The sequence below is a fragment of the Suricata suricatta genome, chromosome 7 (genome assembly GCF_006229205.1).
Source record: "Suricata suricatta isolate VVHF042 chromosome 7, meerkat_22Aug2017_6uvM2_HiC, whole genome shotgun sequence".
Taxonomy (NCBI): Eukaryota; Metazoa; Chordata; class Mammalia; order Carnivora; family Herpestidae; genus Suricata; species Suricata suricatta.
The window spans coordinates 5,383,837-5,399,841 of record NC_043706.1 but is presented as its reverse complement, the minus strand read 5'-3'; the positions used below and the strand labels follow the sequence as shown (position 1 = coordinate 5,399,841).

The following is a 16,005-nucleotide window of genomic DNA, read 5'->3' as shown; positions in this document are numbered from 1 at the left end:
CCTGGACGCTCAGCCCACAGCCTGCTCTTGCAGTGTTCGCCCGTCAGCACCGAGTTCCCAATTCCGGACATTGAGCCCCTCTCAGCAGAGGGGTTTCCGTGATCTGCACATGAACTCTGATTACCACAGTGGGCCAATTAAAAGCATGGCAACCTAAACTTTTAATTTATCTGTAAGGACTTACTAATCCCCATTGCCACCACGATGCTGGTCTCAGAGAAGCACGTTTGATGAAAGCTAGCTCAGAACCCTCCCCAACACTCCTCATCTGAGCTCTGTGGAAGACATCCTCTTCCCTTTGGGGGTTTTCAGCTTCAAGGCTGAGTTCTGGGTGGCTGGTGTCCTCCACGTGGGGAGAGACCACCACTTGACCTGGGGGTAGAGCTCTGTTCCACGCCCTAGAAGTTATATGTGCCCATAAAGTCTCCTTTTTCCTCTAAAGATAGCTCAAGATGACCTTTTGTCACTTAAAAATAGTTAACCTTATTGAATATTTATCTTGTCAGCCACTGTCCTGGTCACGTTATATGATAAAGACTTGGATCTGCATCTCTAGGTGAGGTAGATCCTATTATTTAACATTAAAAAATAATTCCGAAGTAAATTTTGAAAAGGAAATGTGTCAGCAAAATAGGAAACTGCAGTATGGGGGAGGATGCATCCTACAGATATAAAAACGTATTTTAAGCTACAGAAAAAATAGTAGTAGGATATTGGACTCAAAAGAGACCAATGAACTTCAGCCTCTACTACAAAGCTGTCATCATCAAGACAGTATAGTATTGGCACAAAAACAGACACACAGACCAATGGAATAGAGAACCGAACTGGACCCACAGTGTATGGCCAATTACTCTTTGACAAAGCAGGAAAGAGTATCCAATGGAAAAAAGACAGCCTCTTCAACAGGTGGTGCTGGGAGAACTGGACAGCAACCTGCAGAAGAATGAAACTAGACCACTTTCTTACACCATACACAAAAATAAACTCAAAATGGCCGAAAGACCTGAATGTGACACAGGAAACCATCAAAACCCTAGAGGAAAAAGCAGGAAACAGCCTCCTTGACTTCAACCACAGCAATTTCCTACTCCACACATCCTCAAAGGCAAGGGAATCAAGAATAAAAATGAACTATTGGGACCTCATCAAGATAAAAAGCTTCTGCAATGCAAAGGAAACAATAAAAAAAAAAACTAATAGGCAACCGACAGAATGGGAAAAGATAGTGGCAAATGGCATATCAGATAAAGGGCTAGCATCCAAAATCTACAGGGAACTCACCAAACTCCACACCCCAAAAAACAAATAATCCAGTGAAGAAATGGGCAGAAGACATGAATAGACACTTCTCCAAAAAGAACATCCAGATGGTCAACAGACACATGAAACGATGCTCAGCATCACTCATCATCAGGGAAATACAAATCAAAACCACACTGACAGATCACCTCACACCAGTCAGAGTGGCTACGGTGAACAAATCAAGAGACTATAGATGCTGGCGAGGATGTGGAGAAAGGGGTACCCTCCTACACTGTTGGTGGGAATGTAAACTGGTGCAGCCGCTCTGGAAAACAGTATGGAGGTTCCTCAAAAAATTATCAGTAGAACTCCCCTATGACCCAGCAATAGCACTGCTGGGGATTTATCCAACGGATACAGAAGTGCTGATGCATAGGGGCACATGTACCCCAATGTCCCTAGCAGCACTTTCAACAATAGCCAAATCATGAAAAGAGCCCAAATGTCCATCACCTGATGAGTGGATCAAGAAGATGTGGTTTATCTATACAATGGAATACTACATGGCAATGAGAAAGAATGAAATCTGGCCATTTGTAGCAACGTGGATGGACCTGGAAGGTGTCATGCTAAGCAAAATAAGTCAGGTAGAGAAGGACAAATACCATGTTTGCACTCATAAGTCTAACAGGAGAAACCTAACAGAGGACCATGGGGAGGGGAAGGGGGAAAGAGTTAGGGAGAGGGAGGAAGGCAAATCATGAGAGACTGAATACTGAAAACAAACTGAGGGCTGAAGGGGGAGGGGGAAAGGGGAATGGGGGTGATGGTCATGGAGGAGGGCACTTGTGGGGAAGAGCACTGGGTGTTATATGGAAACCAACTTGACAATAAACTATAAATTTAAGAGAGAAAGAGAGAGAGACAGAGAGAGACAGAGAGACAGAGAGACACACCAATGAGGGGCACCTGGGTGGCTCAGTCAGTTAGGTGTCTGACTTTGGCTCAAGTCATGATCTCACAGTTCATGGGTCCAAGTCCCAGTCAGGCTCTGTGCTGACTGACAGCTCAGAGCCTGGAGCCTGCCTCAGATTCTGTGTCTCCCTCTCTCTGCCCCTCCCCTGGTCACAGTGTCTGTCTCTCAAAAAATAAAAGGTTTTTAAAAAGTTTTTTTTTTTTAAAGAAAGAGATGAATCAAACAGAACAGAGTAAGGAAACAGACTCAAGCGTATGCCACATACGGTGATGATGAGTGAAGCGTGTTGGTGCAACCCTGTGGCTAGGAGGCTTCCAGCGTGGCATTCGGACAAGGACTTGAAATTAGCACAAGAGGTTACTAGACCCCCTAACAGGCTTTATGCCAAAATAAATACAAGGGGACTTCAAGAGTTAAAGGCAAATCAAGAAGCCACAAACTCAACAGGACAAAACTTCAGGAAATAATTGCACCATCTCAGAGTGGGAATGATTTTTCTAAGCAAAGCACACAGGAAGAATCCATAGAAGAATGATGCATTGAACTACCCCAAAATGTAAGCATTCGGCATGGTAAAAAGGACCAGAAGCAAATTTAAGAGAAAAATAACCACGAGAAGCATTTGCTACATGATGGGGGCTCATGTGTTTAATAAGTCATTTTTCCACATCAAGATAAACATCCTACTTGAAAAATGAGAAAAGATATAAATGATTCACATAAGTACTAGAAATGGTAAACACTTGAAAGTATATTTAATTTCATTCATAATTAACTAAAATGCCAATTAAATCCATAACAAAACACCATTTTTTACCTACCAAATTACCAAACATGAAAAAATAAACACACTCTAAAAGTGAATCTGTTTCCAAATCTGAAGATACCTATTAAGAAATTTCAATAAAGTGCATGAACAGTTAATGGGGGCACCTGGGTGGCTCAGTTGGTTAGGTGTCTAACTATTGGTTTCAGCTCCAGTCATGATGTCACCACAGTTTGAGTTTGAGCCCTGTGTCAGGCTCTACACTGTCAGTGTGGAGCCTGCTTGGGATTCTCTCTTCCTCTCTCTCTCTGTCCCTCCCCTGCTCGCTTTCTCTCTTTCAAAATAAACAAACATTTTTTAATGAAATACATGAGCAATTAAGGATGTTAATTCTTCCTCAGTCTTATAGGTCTTTCCTGTCTAGTTCTGTCTTGTGTCTGGGCCAAACGGACTCCACTAGCAGTGCCAGGGCTGAACATGGTCAGGAAACTGCCCAAGACAAGAAGACTGAACATGTAAGGATACGTATCGAGAATGACCAAGGCCAAGCTTCCCACTGTTGGAGGAAGGAGTCACGGATACAGACACGAGAAGGCTAAAATGAATCCTGTGATGATGGATGTTAATTGGAGGTATTTTTGTGTGAACTCACGGTTTTAAGTAAATGGGCAGATAAATAGACACCAAAGCCAACTAGAGGCAGAATCTGGGAAAATGGAAGCATCAACAAAAATGATAGTAACATAATATAAACCATTAAATAGAAATCTATGAATGTACATAGGTAAAAGTAAATATACGAATGGGGAAGAAAATGCTACAGTGGAATGCCAATAAATGTAGAAAGAATAATGGAATCAGATAAACAATTTGGCAACCATCATAATTATTTCAGACAAGAATTACTGTGAGGATGAGAAACGGGGTATTTACGTTACGTCAATATCTCTCCCTAGAAAATATTTACTTGCTAATTAAAAAATAGAAAATACTGGGGTGCCTGGATGACTCAGTTGGTTGAGCATCCAATGGTTGATGTTGACTTAGGTCATGATCTCACAGTTCATGGCATTGAGTTCTGCATCAGGCTGTGCACTGACAGTGTGGAACCTGCCTGGGGTTCTCCCCCACCCCCTGCCACATCCTCTCTTTCACTCAAAGCAAATAAACCTTTTTAAGAAGTAGAAAACACTTATTAAATTTCCATTGTAAAAATGTGAAGACACCACCTTAAGCAAAAAGTTAACATCACTAAGACTTCTGCTTCCAGGAAGATGGAAGAGATCTACTTTTCCTTATTCCTCTTGCTAAGGATAACGAAGAACCCTGAACATTGTACACAAAGGGAGACTAAGAAGCCTCTGGAAAGTGGAGGGAAGCATGCATATGGCTGGGGAACTTGGGACCTGAAGACGACACCATGGAAAGTTCTCTGGATTTTCTTTCTGCCTAATATGTCCTAAACTGGATACCAGAAAAACTAGAAACCCCGATGAGCATAGACTAAACACACAAACAAACGCTTCAACAAAAGCCTGCTGTAACCATGAGCCCAGGAAAGAGGCAGAAGAGCAAGACAAACTTTTAGACAATAGCTTCTCGACGCCACAAACACCACAGGAAAGACTGTGGCCCCACCCTCACCAGGACTTTCATCTGTGCCCTCCTGTCTCCCATCCCTTCCCCTCAGCATCACTGGAAACCACGGGGACAGTCTGGACATACAATCCCAGCTGGCAGTCACACAGCACCTCACCCCACCCCCACTGGGTGGGACGAGAAGAGGCCCCGGGGAGAGCAGGACATTCACCACCACAATGACCCCCCCCACTCCAGCATCTGTAGAGGCCACAGTGAGGAGCAGTAATTAGGTACTGTGACCCCTCCAGCCACGGAGGCATCAGTGGAGACCCAGGGGGAACCCTGACCTCTACCCCCAGCTGGCAGTTAGGAGAGCTAGGAGGTGAAGGTCTGCCCACTGTGGGTCCCCATCCCCCTGCCCAAAGTGGTATCAGAAGAAGTTGGCTAAAATAGAAGTTTCAGGGGCACCTGGGTGGCTCAGTCAGTTAAGAGACTGTGGCCCAGGTCACGATCTCACAGTTCATGAGTCTGAGCCCCACATCAGGCTCTGTGCTAACAGCTCGGAGTCTGGAGCCTGCTTCGGATTCTGTCTCCCTCTCTCTGCCCCTCTCCCAGTCATGCTCACTCGCGCTTGCTCTCTCGCACACGCGCACTCTCTCCCTCTCTCAAAATAAACATTAAAAAAAAATTTTTAATAGAAGGCTTCAAGTAAGATCCCAAGTCTCATAACCTAATACCCAAATGTCCAGGTTTCAAAGATCAGCCATTACACCAAGGAACCAAGAATCTCAAAAGGCATGAAAAGAGATAACCAATGGAGGCCAACACGGAGATGGCTGAAACTTTATAATTACCTGACAAATATTTTAAGGCAGCCATCATAAAAACACTCCAATCACAAACACACTTTAAACAACTCCCCACCCCCAGAGCAAAGCCATCTCGGGAGAGGAATATATAAAAAACGCACAAATGGAAATCCTAGAAATGAAAAATAGTTGAAATAAAAGTTAACACCACCAGAAACAGTATACATGACATTGTAAGGCTTCTTTTTATTTTTTAAAGTTTGTTTTTATTTATTATTTTGAGAGATTGAGCCATGTGTGAGTGGGGGTGAGGGCAGAAAGAGAGAGGGAGATAGAATCTCAAAGCAGGCTCCACACTGTCAGCACAGAGTCCAATGTGGGGCTCGAACTCACAAACCATGAAATCATGACCTGAGCCAAAGTCAAGAGTTGGATGTTTAACCAAATGAGCTATCCAGGTGCCCCGACATTGTGAGTCTTCTGATACAATCCAATGAGAACATAGCATCACCTCCATGTTCTAGACATTTCTGTCAAAAAATAACCTGCAAGGGATCTATCATGGAGAACCATCAGATGAAACCAAATTAAGGTGCATTCTACAGAGTTATTGGACTTCACCCTTTCTAAAACCTCAAGGTCATGAAAGACAAGGTGGGCCTGAGGAACTATTGTAGGTCACATGGTGCTGGATTGGTCCTGGAGTCATAAAGATTACTGAGACAAAATTGGTGAGATTTGAATGAAACCTGAGGATTGGGACAAAGTGTTGTTCAGTGTTGATTTCTTGACTGTGATTATTATGCCACGGTTACATAGGAGTGCCCTTATTTTCAGGAAATAGTTATATGTGAAGGGATAATGAGGAGCACATCAACAATTTACTTTCAAATAGATCGGGGGGTGGGGGGAATCAATATGTATAAATAGTGTGGAATTGCACAAAGTCTCTGGACATGAGAGATTCCATTTTCTTTCCCAACGAATGAACTCTTGAGCTGAGCCAGAAGCAGCAACTGTTTGACCAGCTCATAAAATTTCAACAGAGCAACTGGCAGTCAGATCAGAGGACAATAAAGTTAATTAATACATGGCAGGACAGTTTCAATGGATAATATCAGTAATCAAGAAGAGAGTCATCAAAAGTGGTTCAACTGGTCAGCACCAAATTAGCAGGGATTCTTCCTTCTCTCCTTTATCTACATCATGGAATTACCCCTTCCCTTTTCTCCCCTCACAAAAACTCCTTCATTTCCCTGAATGAGCAGCACATTTTTCTGGTGACTCTGGAATATGTGTTCTTCCAAATTGCAATTCTGAGACTCAAATAAAGACCTTTGTTCCTTTTCAGTTCCACCTCCTTTCCTTGGCTGACAACAGAGAGGCAAAAAGGCAAATATGATAAGTTGTCAACAATTAGGCAATTCATTTATGCCCTTTACCCAGTTTCCCTAAGCTTCCAGCTTTTTGATTGGTCTATAATTACTTCCAAATGAAAAGGTAAAAAAAGTATGGTACATTACGATAACAGAAAAATATGTAATTGTTCTCAGTGATTCTGAAGTTCCCTACTGACATGGAAAGACATCACCAATATATTGAATGAAAAATAGCAAGTTGTAGAATGTCCAGAGTGTAATTTGGGGGGGGGGAATGCTAATAAATGAAGAGACCATCCCTAGAATGACATAAAGCCAAGTGTTAGCACTGGTTGTCTCAGAATTCCTCTCTACTGTGAACATCTATCAAGTCTCTAATAAGAAAAGAAAAAATCCTATCTACGGGCAGGTAAAAGCAAGCAGGGCAGAGAGGATGTCAACCATCTGAATAACTACCATTGCTATGATTTCATGGTTAAAACACCACATTCTGTTTATTCTTATAGAACATAAATACATATAAGTTCAACCATAACAGTGTGAAACTAGAAATCATTTATAAGGAAAAACCTGGCCAGGGCGGGGGGCGGGGGGGGGGGGGCACGTGGGGACAAATGGAGACCAAACAACATGGTAGTGAACAACCAATGGGCTAATGAAGAAATTAAAGAAGAAATTTAAAAAAATACATGGAGACAAAAATAAAAACATAAGGACTGAAAATCTTTTTGGGGTGGGTATCTAGCTGGCTCAGTCAGTGGAGCGTTCAACTCTTGATCTCAGGGTCAGGAGTTCAAGCTCCACTTTGGGTGTAGAGAAGAAAGGAAGAAAAAAAGGAAAGGAAAGAAAAGAAAGAATCTTTGGGATGCAGCAAAAGCAATTCTCAGTGGGAATTTTACAACAGTACAGGTCTACTACAAGAAACAAGAAAAACCTCAAACCATCAAACCTTATACCTAAAGGAACTAGAAAAAGAAGAACAAATAAAGTGCAAAGTTAGTAGAAGGAAGGGAATAGTAAAGAATAGAACAAAAATAAATTTTTTAAAAAATGATTAAAGAGCTAGTTCTTTGAAAAGATAAAACAGAATTATAATCCTTTAGCCAGACTCATCAAGAAAGCCAAGTACCCAAGAAGTCAAATCAGAAATGAAGGAGAAATAACACCACAGAAATACAAAGAATTATAAAATACCATGAAAAATTATGACAAATTAGAGAAATTAGAAGATATGGGAAATTTCCTAGAAACACAGTCTTCCAAATTTGAATCAAGAAGAAATAGAAAATTTGAATTGACCAATTATTAATAACAAAAGCGAATCCGCAATCAAAAAACTCCCAAACAAAAGTCCAGGACTGGATGGGTGGCTTCACAAGTGAACTCTACCAAATATTTAAAGGATTAATACCGATTCTTCTCAAACTATTCCAGAAAATAGAAGAGTAAGGGAAATCTCTAAGTTCATTTGGGAAGGCCAGCTTTACCCTGATGCCAAAACCAGGCAAAGACACTTCTAAAAAAAAAAAAAAAAAAAAAAAAAAAAAAAAAACCACTACAGGCCAACATCTCTGATGAATCCAGACCCAAAGCTCCTCAACCCATATTACCAAATTCAGTAATATGTTAAAAGGATCATTCACCATGATCAAATGGGGTTTATTCCTGGGATTTGAAAGTGGTTCAGTATTCTCAAAACCAATATAATAGGTCAAATTAACCAAAAGAATTAAAACCATATGATCATCTCAAGAGATTTGGAAAAGAATTTGACAAAATACAACATTTGTTTATGATAAAAACTCTCAACACAGTGGATGTAGCCAGAACCTACCTCAATATAATAAAGACCTTGAACAAAAAACCCGCAGCCAACATCATAGTCAGGAACAAGACAAGGATGTCCTCTCTTACCACATTTATTCAACGTAGTACTGGAAGTCCTAGATGCAGCTATGAGACAAGAAATAAAAGCCAACTGGGAAGAAAGAAGTAAAACTGTCACCCTTTGCAGAGGACAGGAAATTGTATACAGAAAACCCTGACTACCAAAAAAAAAAAAAAAAAAAAGCCTATTAGAATAAGGGAATCCAACAAAGTTTTAGGACACAAAATATGCAGAAATCTGCAGCATTTCCATATTTGAATCATGATGTAGCAAAAAGAAAAACTAAGAAAACAATCTAATTTACGATAGCACCACAAGAAACAAAATATCTAGGAATAAATTAAACTGAGGAAGTGAAAGACATACTCTGCCAACTGGAAGACATCGATGGAAGAGATAAAATAGGACACAAATGGAAAGACTCTCCGTGCTCATGGACTGGAAGGATTAATATCGTTAAAGTGTCCATATTACCTAAAGCAAGCTATGTATTTTAATGCAATCCCTATCAAAATACCAATGGCATTTTTCATAGAACTGAAACAAAATCCTAAGATTTGTGTGAAACCACAAGAGACCGCAAACAGCCAATGTAGTCTTAAGGAGAATAAAGCTGGAGGAATCATGGAGTATGTCCAGATTTCAAGCTATACTACAAAGCTGTAGTAATCAGCACAGAAGGGTATTTGCGCAAAAACAGACACATAGATCAACAGATCAAAATAGAGAGCCCAGAAATAAACCCGCACTTATATAGTCAATTTATCTATGACAAAGAGTCAAAATATATGGTGATAAAAAGACTGTCTCTTCAACAAATGGTGCTGGGAAAGGTGGACAGCTACGTACCAAAGAATGACACCGAGCCACTTTCTGACACCATACCAAAAATAAACTCTAAATAGATTAAAGACCTAAACATGAGACACGAAACCATAAAAATCCTAGAAGAAAAACATAGGTAGTCATCTCTTGGACACTGGCCTTAGCAACATATTTATGGAGAAGTCTCCTCAGGCAAAGGAAACAAAAGCAAATATAAACTATTGGAACTACACCAAAATAAAAAGATTTTTCACAGGATTTAAAAAAAAAAAAGACAAGAAACACACAAAAGAACTCAATAAAACAACAAAGTAACTTACTGAATGGAAGAAGATATTTACAAATGATACATCCAATAAAATATTAATATTTAAACTACATAAAGAACTTACACAACACTAAAAAACCAAATAAAAACAAAACACAAACCAAAAACCACACGATAGCATTCAAAAATAGGCAGAGGACTTGAATACACATTTTTCAAAAGACGACCTACAGATGACCAATACACACATGAAAAAAATGCTCAACATGACTAATCAGCAGGGAAATGCAAATCCAACCCACACTAAGATCACCTCACCCAGTCAGAATGATTAGTATCAAAAGGAAGTGTGGGCAAGGATGTGGAGAAAAAGGAACCCTTGCACACTGTTGGTGGGAATGCAAACCAGTGCAGCCGCTGTGGTAAACAGCACGGAGTTTCCTCAAAAAATTAAGAATAGAATTACTAATTGATCCAGTAATTCTGCTACCGAGTATTTACTCCCCAAAAGTGAAAACACCGATTCAAAAATATATATGCACCCCTATGTTTACTGCTGCATTTACAAGAGCCCAGCTATAAAAGCAACCCAAGTGTCCATAGATACATAAATGGATAAAGGAGAGGTGATTACACCCACATACACACACACAAATATTACTCAACCATAATAAAGTATAAAATCTTGAAATCTGAGATAACATGGGTAGACTCCAGGGTATTATGCTAAATGAAATAAGTCAGAGAAAGACAAACACCACATGATTCCACTTATATATGGAATGTAAGAAACATGAACAAACAGACTCTTAAATACAAAGAAACTAGTGGTTGCCAGAGAGGCGTCCCAGAGGACAGGGGATCAGCCAAACAGGTGAAGGGATTAAGAGGTACAAACTTCCAGTTAGAAGCCATGGAAATGAAAGGTATAGCACGGGAGATACAGTCGATGATATTGTAACAACGCATGGGGACGGGCGGTGACCACACTTAGCGTGGGGAGCGTTGAGTAACATAGAATTGTTGAATCATGATATTGTACATATGTAATGCAGCATCACATACCAACTACAGTTTAGTAATAAATAAGGAAACAATACAAGAAGTATCAGGCCAACAATGACCCCCAATGTGAGGTCAGTTTGCTTTTATAGTGCTTATAAATTAATGACCTGATTTTCTCCACCTTATGCATGATTCTTTTTGGTAAGTCAAATCTTTAAAGAGCAGATATATTAACAAAAGAGAACCCCAGAACCAACTAAACTCCGCAGGGCCTGCTGCTAGATCGCCAGCCTGTGGGGGACGGTCTGGGCACACAGCTGGCATCCTATAGGCCCCTTCCTCCCGAATCATTTCATGCAACTGTAGCGTTGAGTCCAGAGGTCACCAAAGAGGTTTAAATAGGGAGAAAGTGCTACTACAACAAGTCCCACATATAGACAGAGAGAAAATAGATAATGAAAAGCGACTGGATAGGATCGGAAAAGGTGAAGTAATCTCACTCTTCATAAATTGAAAGGTGAAAGGTGCACACCCAGGGCACTTAGTCATTTCTGATGATGACATCACTACTTGCATCAGGACGGGTGCTAAGAGGAAGGATCTGTGTCCAGCTCACATTTCAAATTAAGTTAATGACACACGCATGAATACTTCTACAAGAGAAGCCGCTCTGTGCACACTGAGGATTGATCGCTCCCATGAGGAGTCAGTCTTCCTTCTCCCCCCTTCCCTGGCTACCTTCCGCCAAGGTCAATAAAGATAACCCAATGCTGTTCAAGTGCAAATAAGAAAGTTAAAACTAATGTCAAAGAGTGGGGCGAGAAGACGATCGATTTCAGTTATGTTCCCATCCTGCTTTCCGTGCTCGGTTATCGGGACTTACGGGCAATACTTTGACCCAATCTTGGGGTCACAAACAAATGTTAACCACGCTTATCAAATGGGAGTACTTAAGAATCCCCTTGTCGCAGAGACTGTTTAGCTACAGAACTAACAATAGCGTACAGGGTCAGAACGGGTGCGATTTGACAGGTCCAGACAAGCCACCAGATGGTCCTACGAAGGACAGGGTAGGAGGCGGCATCGGAGGAGCAGCGCCACGTGGACGTCTGAAGAAATCCTTCCTGCTCCTCATGCGGATGCCATTTTATGCAACACGCAGTCAGGTGGTGAAAAATTATCTCGGGTGTGGCTCCTCTTTGTAAAAACAAGGAGATGCACCATTTTTAGAAAATTCTTCTTCAATTTCTCAAATTGCGATTCATCATTAATTTTTTTTGGCTCCTTTAGAAGAAAGTTAACACACGAGAGAAGTAGTAAATGTTATACCTCTTTGTAGTTAATGCGCCCATCTTGAAGGTGGAGAAACTCCAGAGCTCTGTGTCCTGAGAGAAATATAGATATCAATTAAATTCAACCATAACTGGACACAGAACTGACTCGAGATATTTTAAAGGGAAAATGTAATTGTGTCATTGTAACTGTCAAGGAAGTGGGAAATGAAAAGTGTGTACTCACTAGTAATTTTCGTTGGGCATAAGATGCATATAATATTTATGCTGTTAAACTACATATCAGATTTTCATGGGGATTTGAAATTTCTGCTTCGCTAGCACCATGGCCCTAGCTAGGCCAGGTCTCAGTTCCCTCCTAAGTAAAATTAAGTAAATACCCACCACCTTACAGGTCTGTTGAGGGAGTCACACAAAATAAATGCTGTGTGAGGAGCACAATGGCCGATACACACTAGCAGCTTAGTGAACAAGAGGTGTCACTGTATTCTGCCTCAACAACTCACGGAGATAAATAAAGCTAAGCAGGAAATAGGTTACATGGCCAAAGGCATAGAATGAATCAGTGATTCTCAAATGTTTTTTTTCACCCATCAATTAGACCACATTAGATGGACCAAAAAAAAAAAAAAAAATTTCAGGTCACTTGCTCCACCCACATGCCCACATACCCACACCCTGAACCTTTTCAGAATCCAGAAGACGAACATGCCTTGTGAAGGCACTTTCAAAGGTGATACTTTATTTTTATTGGGCATCACATCCAGTTTTATAATTCATACAAAAACACAGCCACTACTAGAAGCACAGGTACTATGATACACGCTCACAGCCCACACAAATCACCTGTATAGAAGATTCCAGTGATTTACAAATCCAAACACTAAATGAGGCTAAATCTAATTCACCTGAATGTCAACCTTCCACACAGGCTTTATAGAAGTGAAAATATGAACCACAATATTTATAAAATCCTCTAATTAGTAAAGGTTGGAGTTTTGCCTTTTACATAAAAATCCTCAGGGCGCCCGAGTGGCTCAGCCAGTTAAGCGTTGGACTTTGGCTCAGATCATGATCTCAGGTTCATGAGTTCGAGCCCCACATCAGGCTCTGCACTGAAAGCTCAGAGCCTGAAGCCTGCTTCAGATTCTGCGTCTCCCTCCCTCTCTTCCCCTCCTCCCCCATTCATGCTGTCTCTCAATTGTCTCTCAAAAATAAATTTAAAATGGTAAAAAGAAATAACAATAATAAAATAAAAATCCTCAAAGTCTGGGGCATCTGGGTGGCTGAGTTGGTTAAGTGTCCAACTTCAGCCCAGGTCATGATCTCATGGTTTATAGGTCTGAGCCCCCCATCGGGCTCTCTGCGGACAGACAGTTCAGAGCCTGGAGCCTGCATCGGACTCTGTGTCTGTCTCTCTCTCTACGCCCTTCCCCTGCTTGCACTGTCTCAAAAATATTTAAAAATTCTAAAATCCTCAAGATCTGTGTAGATTCATATGAAGTTTTGTATTAATATAGTACACTACTATATGTTTAGTATTAATCTATTAGGATCTTTGGCACAGACTAAAAATAGCAATTATCTGATATTTAAAAATTTGTATTTCATCTGTGTTTAAACTCTAAGGAAATACTTGAGTATTTCCACTCAGACTGGTTCTTTTTCAGCCCACTTAGAGTTTTAGCCAATTTCAACCTCAAAGAACTGACGCTTGGAAAATACTTTCAAATTCATTGGTAAGTTCAGCTCCTCATTCTACAGTAGAGGAACAGAGGGGAGTGAGCTGCTCTGTGGCACGTACTTCGTTAACAGCAGATCTGGTATTCAAACCTCGGTCTAACTCTTTTCTACTGTGTCCTGACTCCTGTTAGCAGTAAGTCTTTTTAGAAAGAAAGCTAGGCTGGCTGTCAGGACACCCCGTCCTTGGCCAGCCCACTAACGAGCCAGCTGGGAGATTTTCTAGACCCATGACCTTGTATGTGAGCAACAGGGCCTGGGCTCAGTGACCTCTCGTGCCCTCTCAGATGGTAAAATCCTGTGATCAAGGTTCTTGGCCACTAGAACTCAATGCCCAGGTCTATCCTGCACTGATAAGTTTTCACACTCTATTTGTAATTTTGCTCTGCTTTGTACATTCCAGAAGTGGCTTAACTATAAAATATTATTGTTTTTATCTAAAAGTAAACCCAGACATCAGGTGCTACCTGAAGTGAATCTGAAAACTATTAGAGAATATAATTGCATCTGATTAGATTATAACTTGGTGGACTTGCCCCAGGACTTAAATAGTACAAATGCACTTCGTATGGGAACCGAATGTGCTATGCACCCATATGCGATCCTCTGCTGGTGGCCAGTCCTTCCCAGCTCCCGTCCCCCTGGGCCCCTCTGATGCCAGTGGCCAAACTCCCTCTCTTCCTCACCCTCCCTACAGCCAACAGCTGGACTCGAGGATACACTCTTGGGGCCACAGGGGGCCCTTTACACATACTTGGAAATACAAAACAACAAAAGACATCTTCCTCACTCTTCCCGAATTCCACGCATCTCTCTCCTCTCCTGTTCAATCACATCTTCTGCTCCTGGGCAGCCCCCAGTTTACCCAGCTTCTGCTTGCCCAGCCTGAGAAAGAGCCAGGAACCAGATCATCAAAGATGCATCATCGCCATGCCTGCTGCCCACCTTACCACCTGGCTGCTGGCCAGTCGGGGGAACTTGCTGTCAATACACGGGACCGACTTGACATCTCTTCCTTGACCCCCTTAGATGACATCGAGCCCGAACAGTACCGTGAGGGGCCAGCACTTACCTATCTCGATGTGTGTGGAGAGCCCACAGGGTGAACCTCGGGGGCACAGGGAGCCCAGCACAACCAGCAGGCCGGGCCAAAAGCCGCACATGAACATGCCTTTGTCCCTCGTCACTCCGGGCGACATGATGTGCCTGAAATCCAGGCCCAGACCCTGCTTTCCCTCTAAGCGGGTCACAGACATGGGAAAACCCAGCCTTGTTTCAAAATAATAACACTCCCTGGTAAACTGTTCAACTACTGTTTAACTTCACCAGAACAGCAAACAAACTCCACCTGGGAGAGAGAGAGGGGGGAAAAAAAAAGCCATCAACCCAAATCTAGATGTCCTGAGGTTGCAGTTTTGCTCCTTTCTGACCCAGGGGGCATCTGGAGTTCTTTCTAACATGAAATTTGTATGGGGACACTAACAAAGTTTTTCTCTGAATATTCTTTGCTGAGGGGAGAGAGAGAGAGACAGAGAGAGACAGAGAGAGACAGAGAGAGAGCCAGACAGAGAGAGACAGACAGAGAGACAGAGACAGACAGAGAGAGAGAGAGAGAGAGAGACAGAGAGAGAGAGAGACAGACAGAGAGAGAGAGACAGAGAGAGAGAGAGAGAGACAGAGAGAGAGAGAGACAGAGAGAGAGAGAGACAGAGAGAGAGAGAGACAGAGAAACAGAGACAGGGACTCACCTGTCTATATTGGCAGTTAACACGCTGGACCCCCTCCCAGGGGCTAGCTCTCGGGCATCGCGTCTCCATACATGGATCAGGTGCCTGCATCCTTGGCCTCCGAAGGCACAAGTGCTGGGAAAGCTTTTACGGCAATCAGCTGGCACCAGCTTCTCTCTCAGTATTTGGCAACAGATACCAACACTCGCACGGGGTTACACAAGAGCAACCACTCCCGCTCTCTCTGCTTCTGGCTGTTCTTATGGGGCTTATCTCGAGCCTCTTGCACGGTCAGATTCCTGCACCCCAAGAAAAGAGGCTGATTCCTCTGGGGGCGGGAGACGTGGGGCCAATTTAAGACCGGGAAACAAAGATTCAGAAAATGCCAGGCTTGGAATCCACCTGTCATGAAGAATCTAATCTACAGCCCTTAACCCGTGGGGAAAAGGAGGTGATGCCCTCCATGGGAATGGTGGGGATCGTAAAGCTCAGGCTGTGCCTGTT

General features: G+C 42.1%; 1 protein-coding gene across 5 annotated transcripts in view; it reads right to left on the bottom strand.

Annotated features, from left to right (window-relative positions):
- GPLD1 (glycosylphosphatidylinositol specific phospholipase D1) overlaps positions 1 to 15,779 on the bottom strand; it is a 63,827-nt gene extending 48,048 nt beyond the window's left edge. For all 5 annotated transcript variants that reach the window (XM_029943428.1, XM_029943430.1, XM_029943429.1 and 2 more), the window contains exons 1-3: positions 15,523 to 15,779; positions 14,847 to 15,122; positions 12,072 to 12,127 (exon numbers count right to left, since the gene is read on the bottom strand). In XM_029943428.1, coding sequence (XP_029799288.1) covers positions 12,072 to 12,127; positions 14,847 to 15,030 — 240 coding nt within the window. In that variant the 5' untranslated portion in view covers positions 15,031 to 15,122; positions 15,523 to 15,779. The remainder of the gene's footprint in view (positions 1 to 12,071; positions 12,128 to 14,846; positions 15,123 to 15,522) is intronic.
- Positions 15,780 to 16,005: the final 226 nt, after the last annotated feature.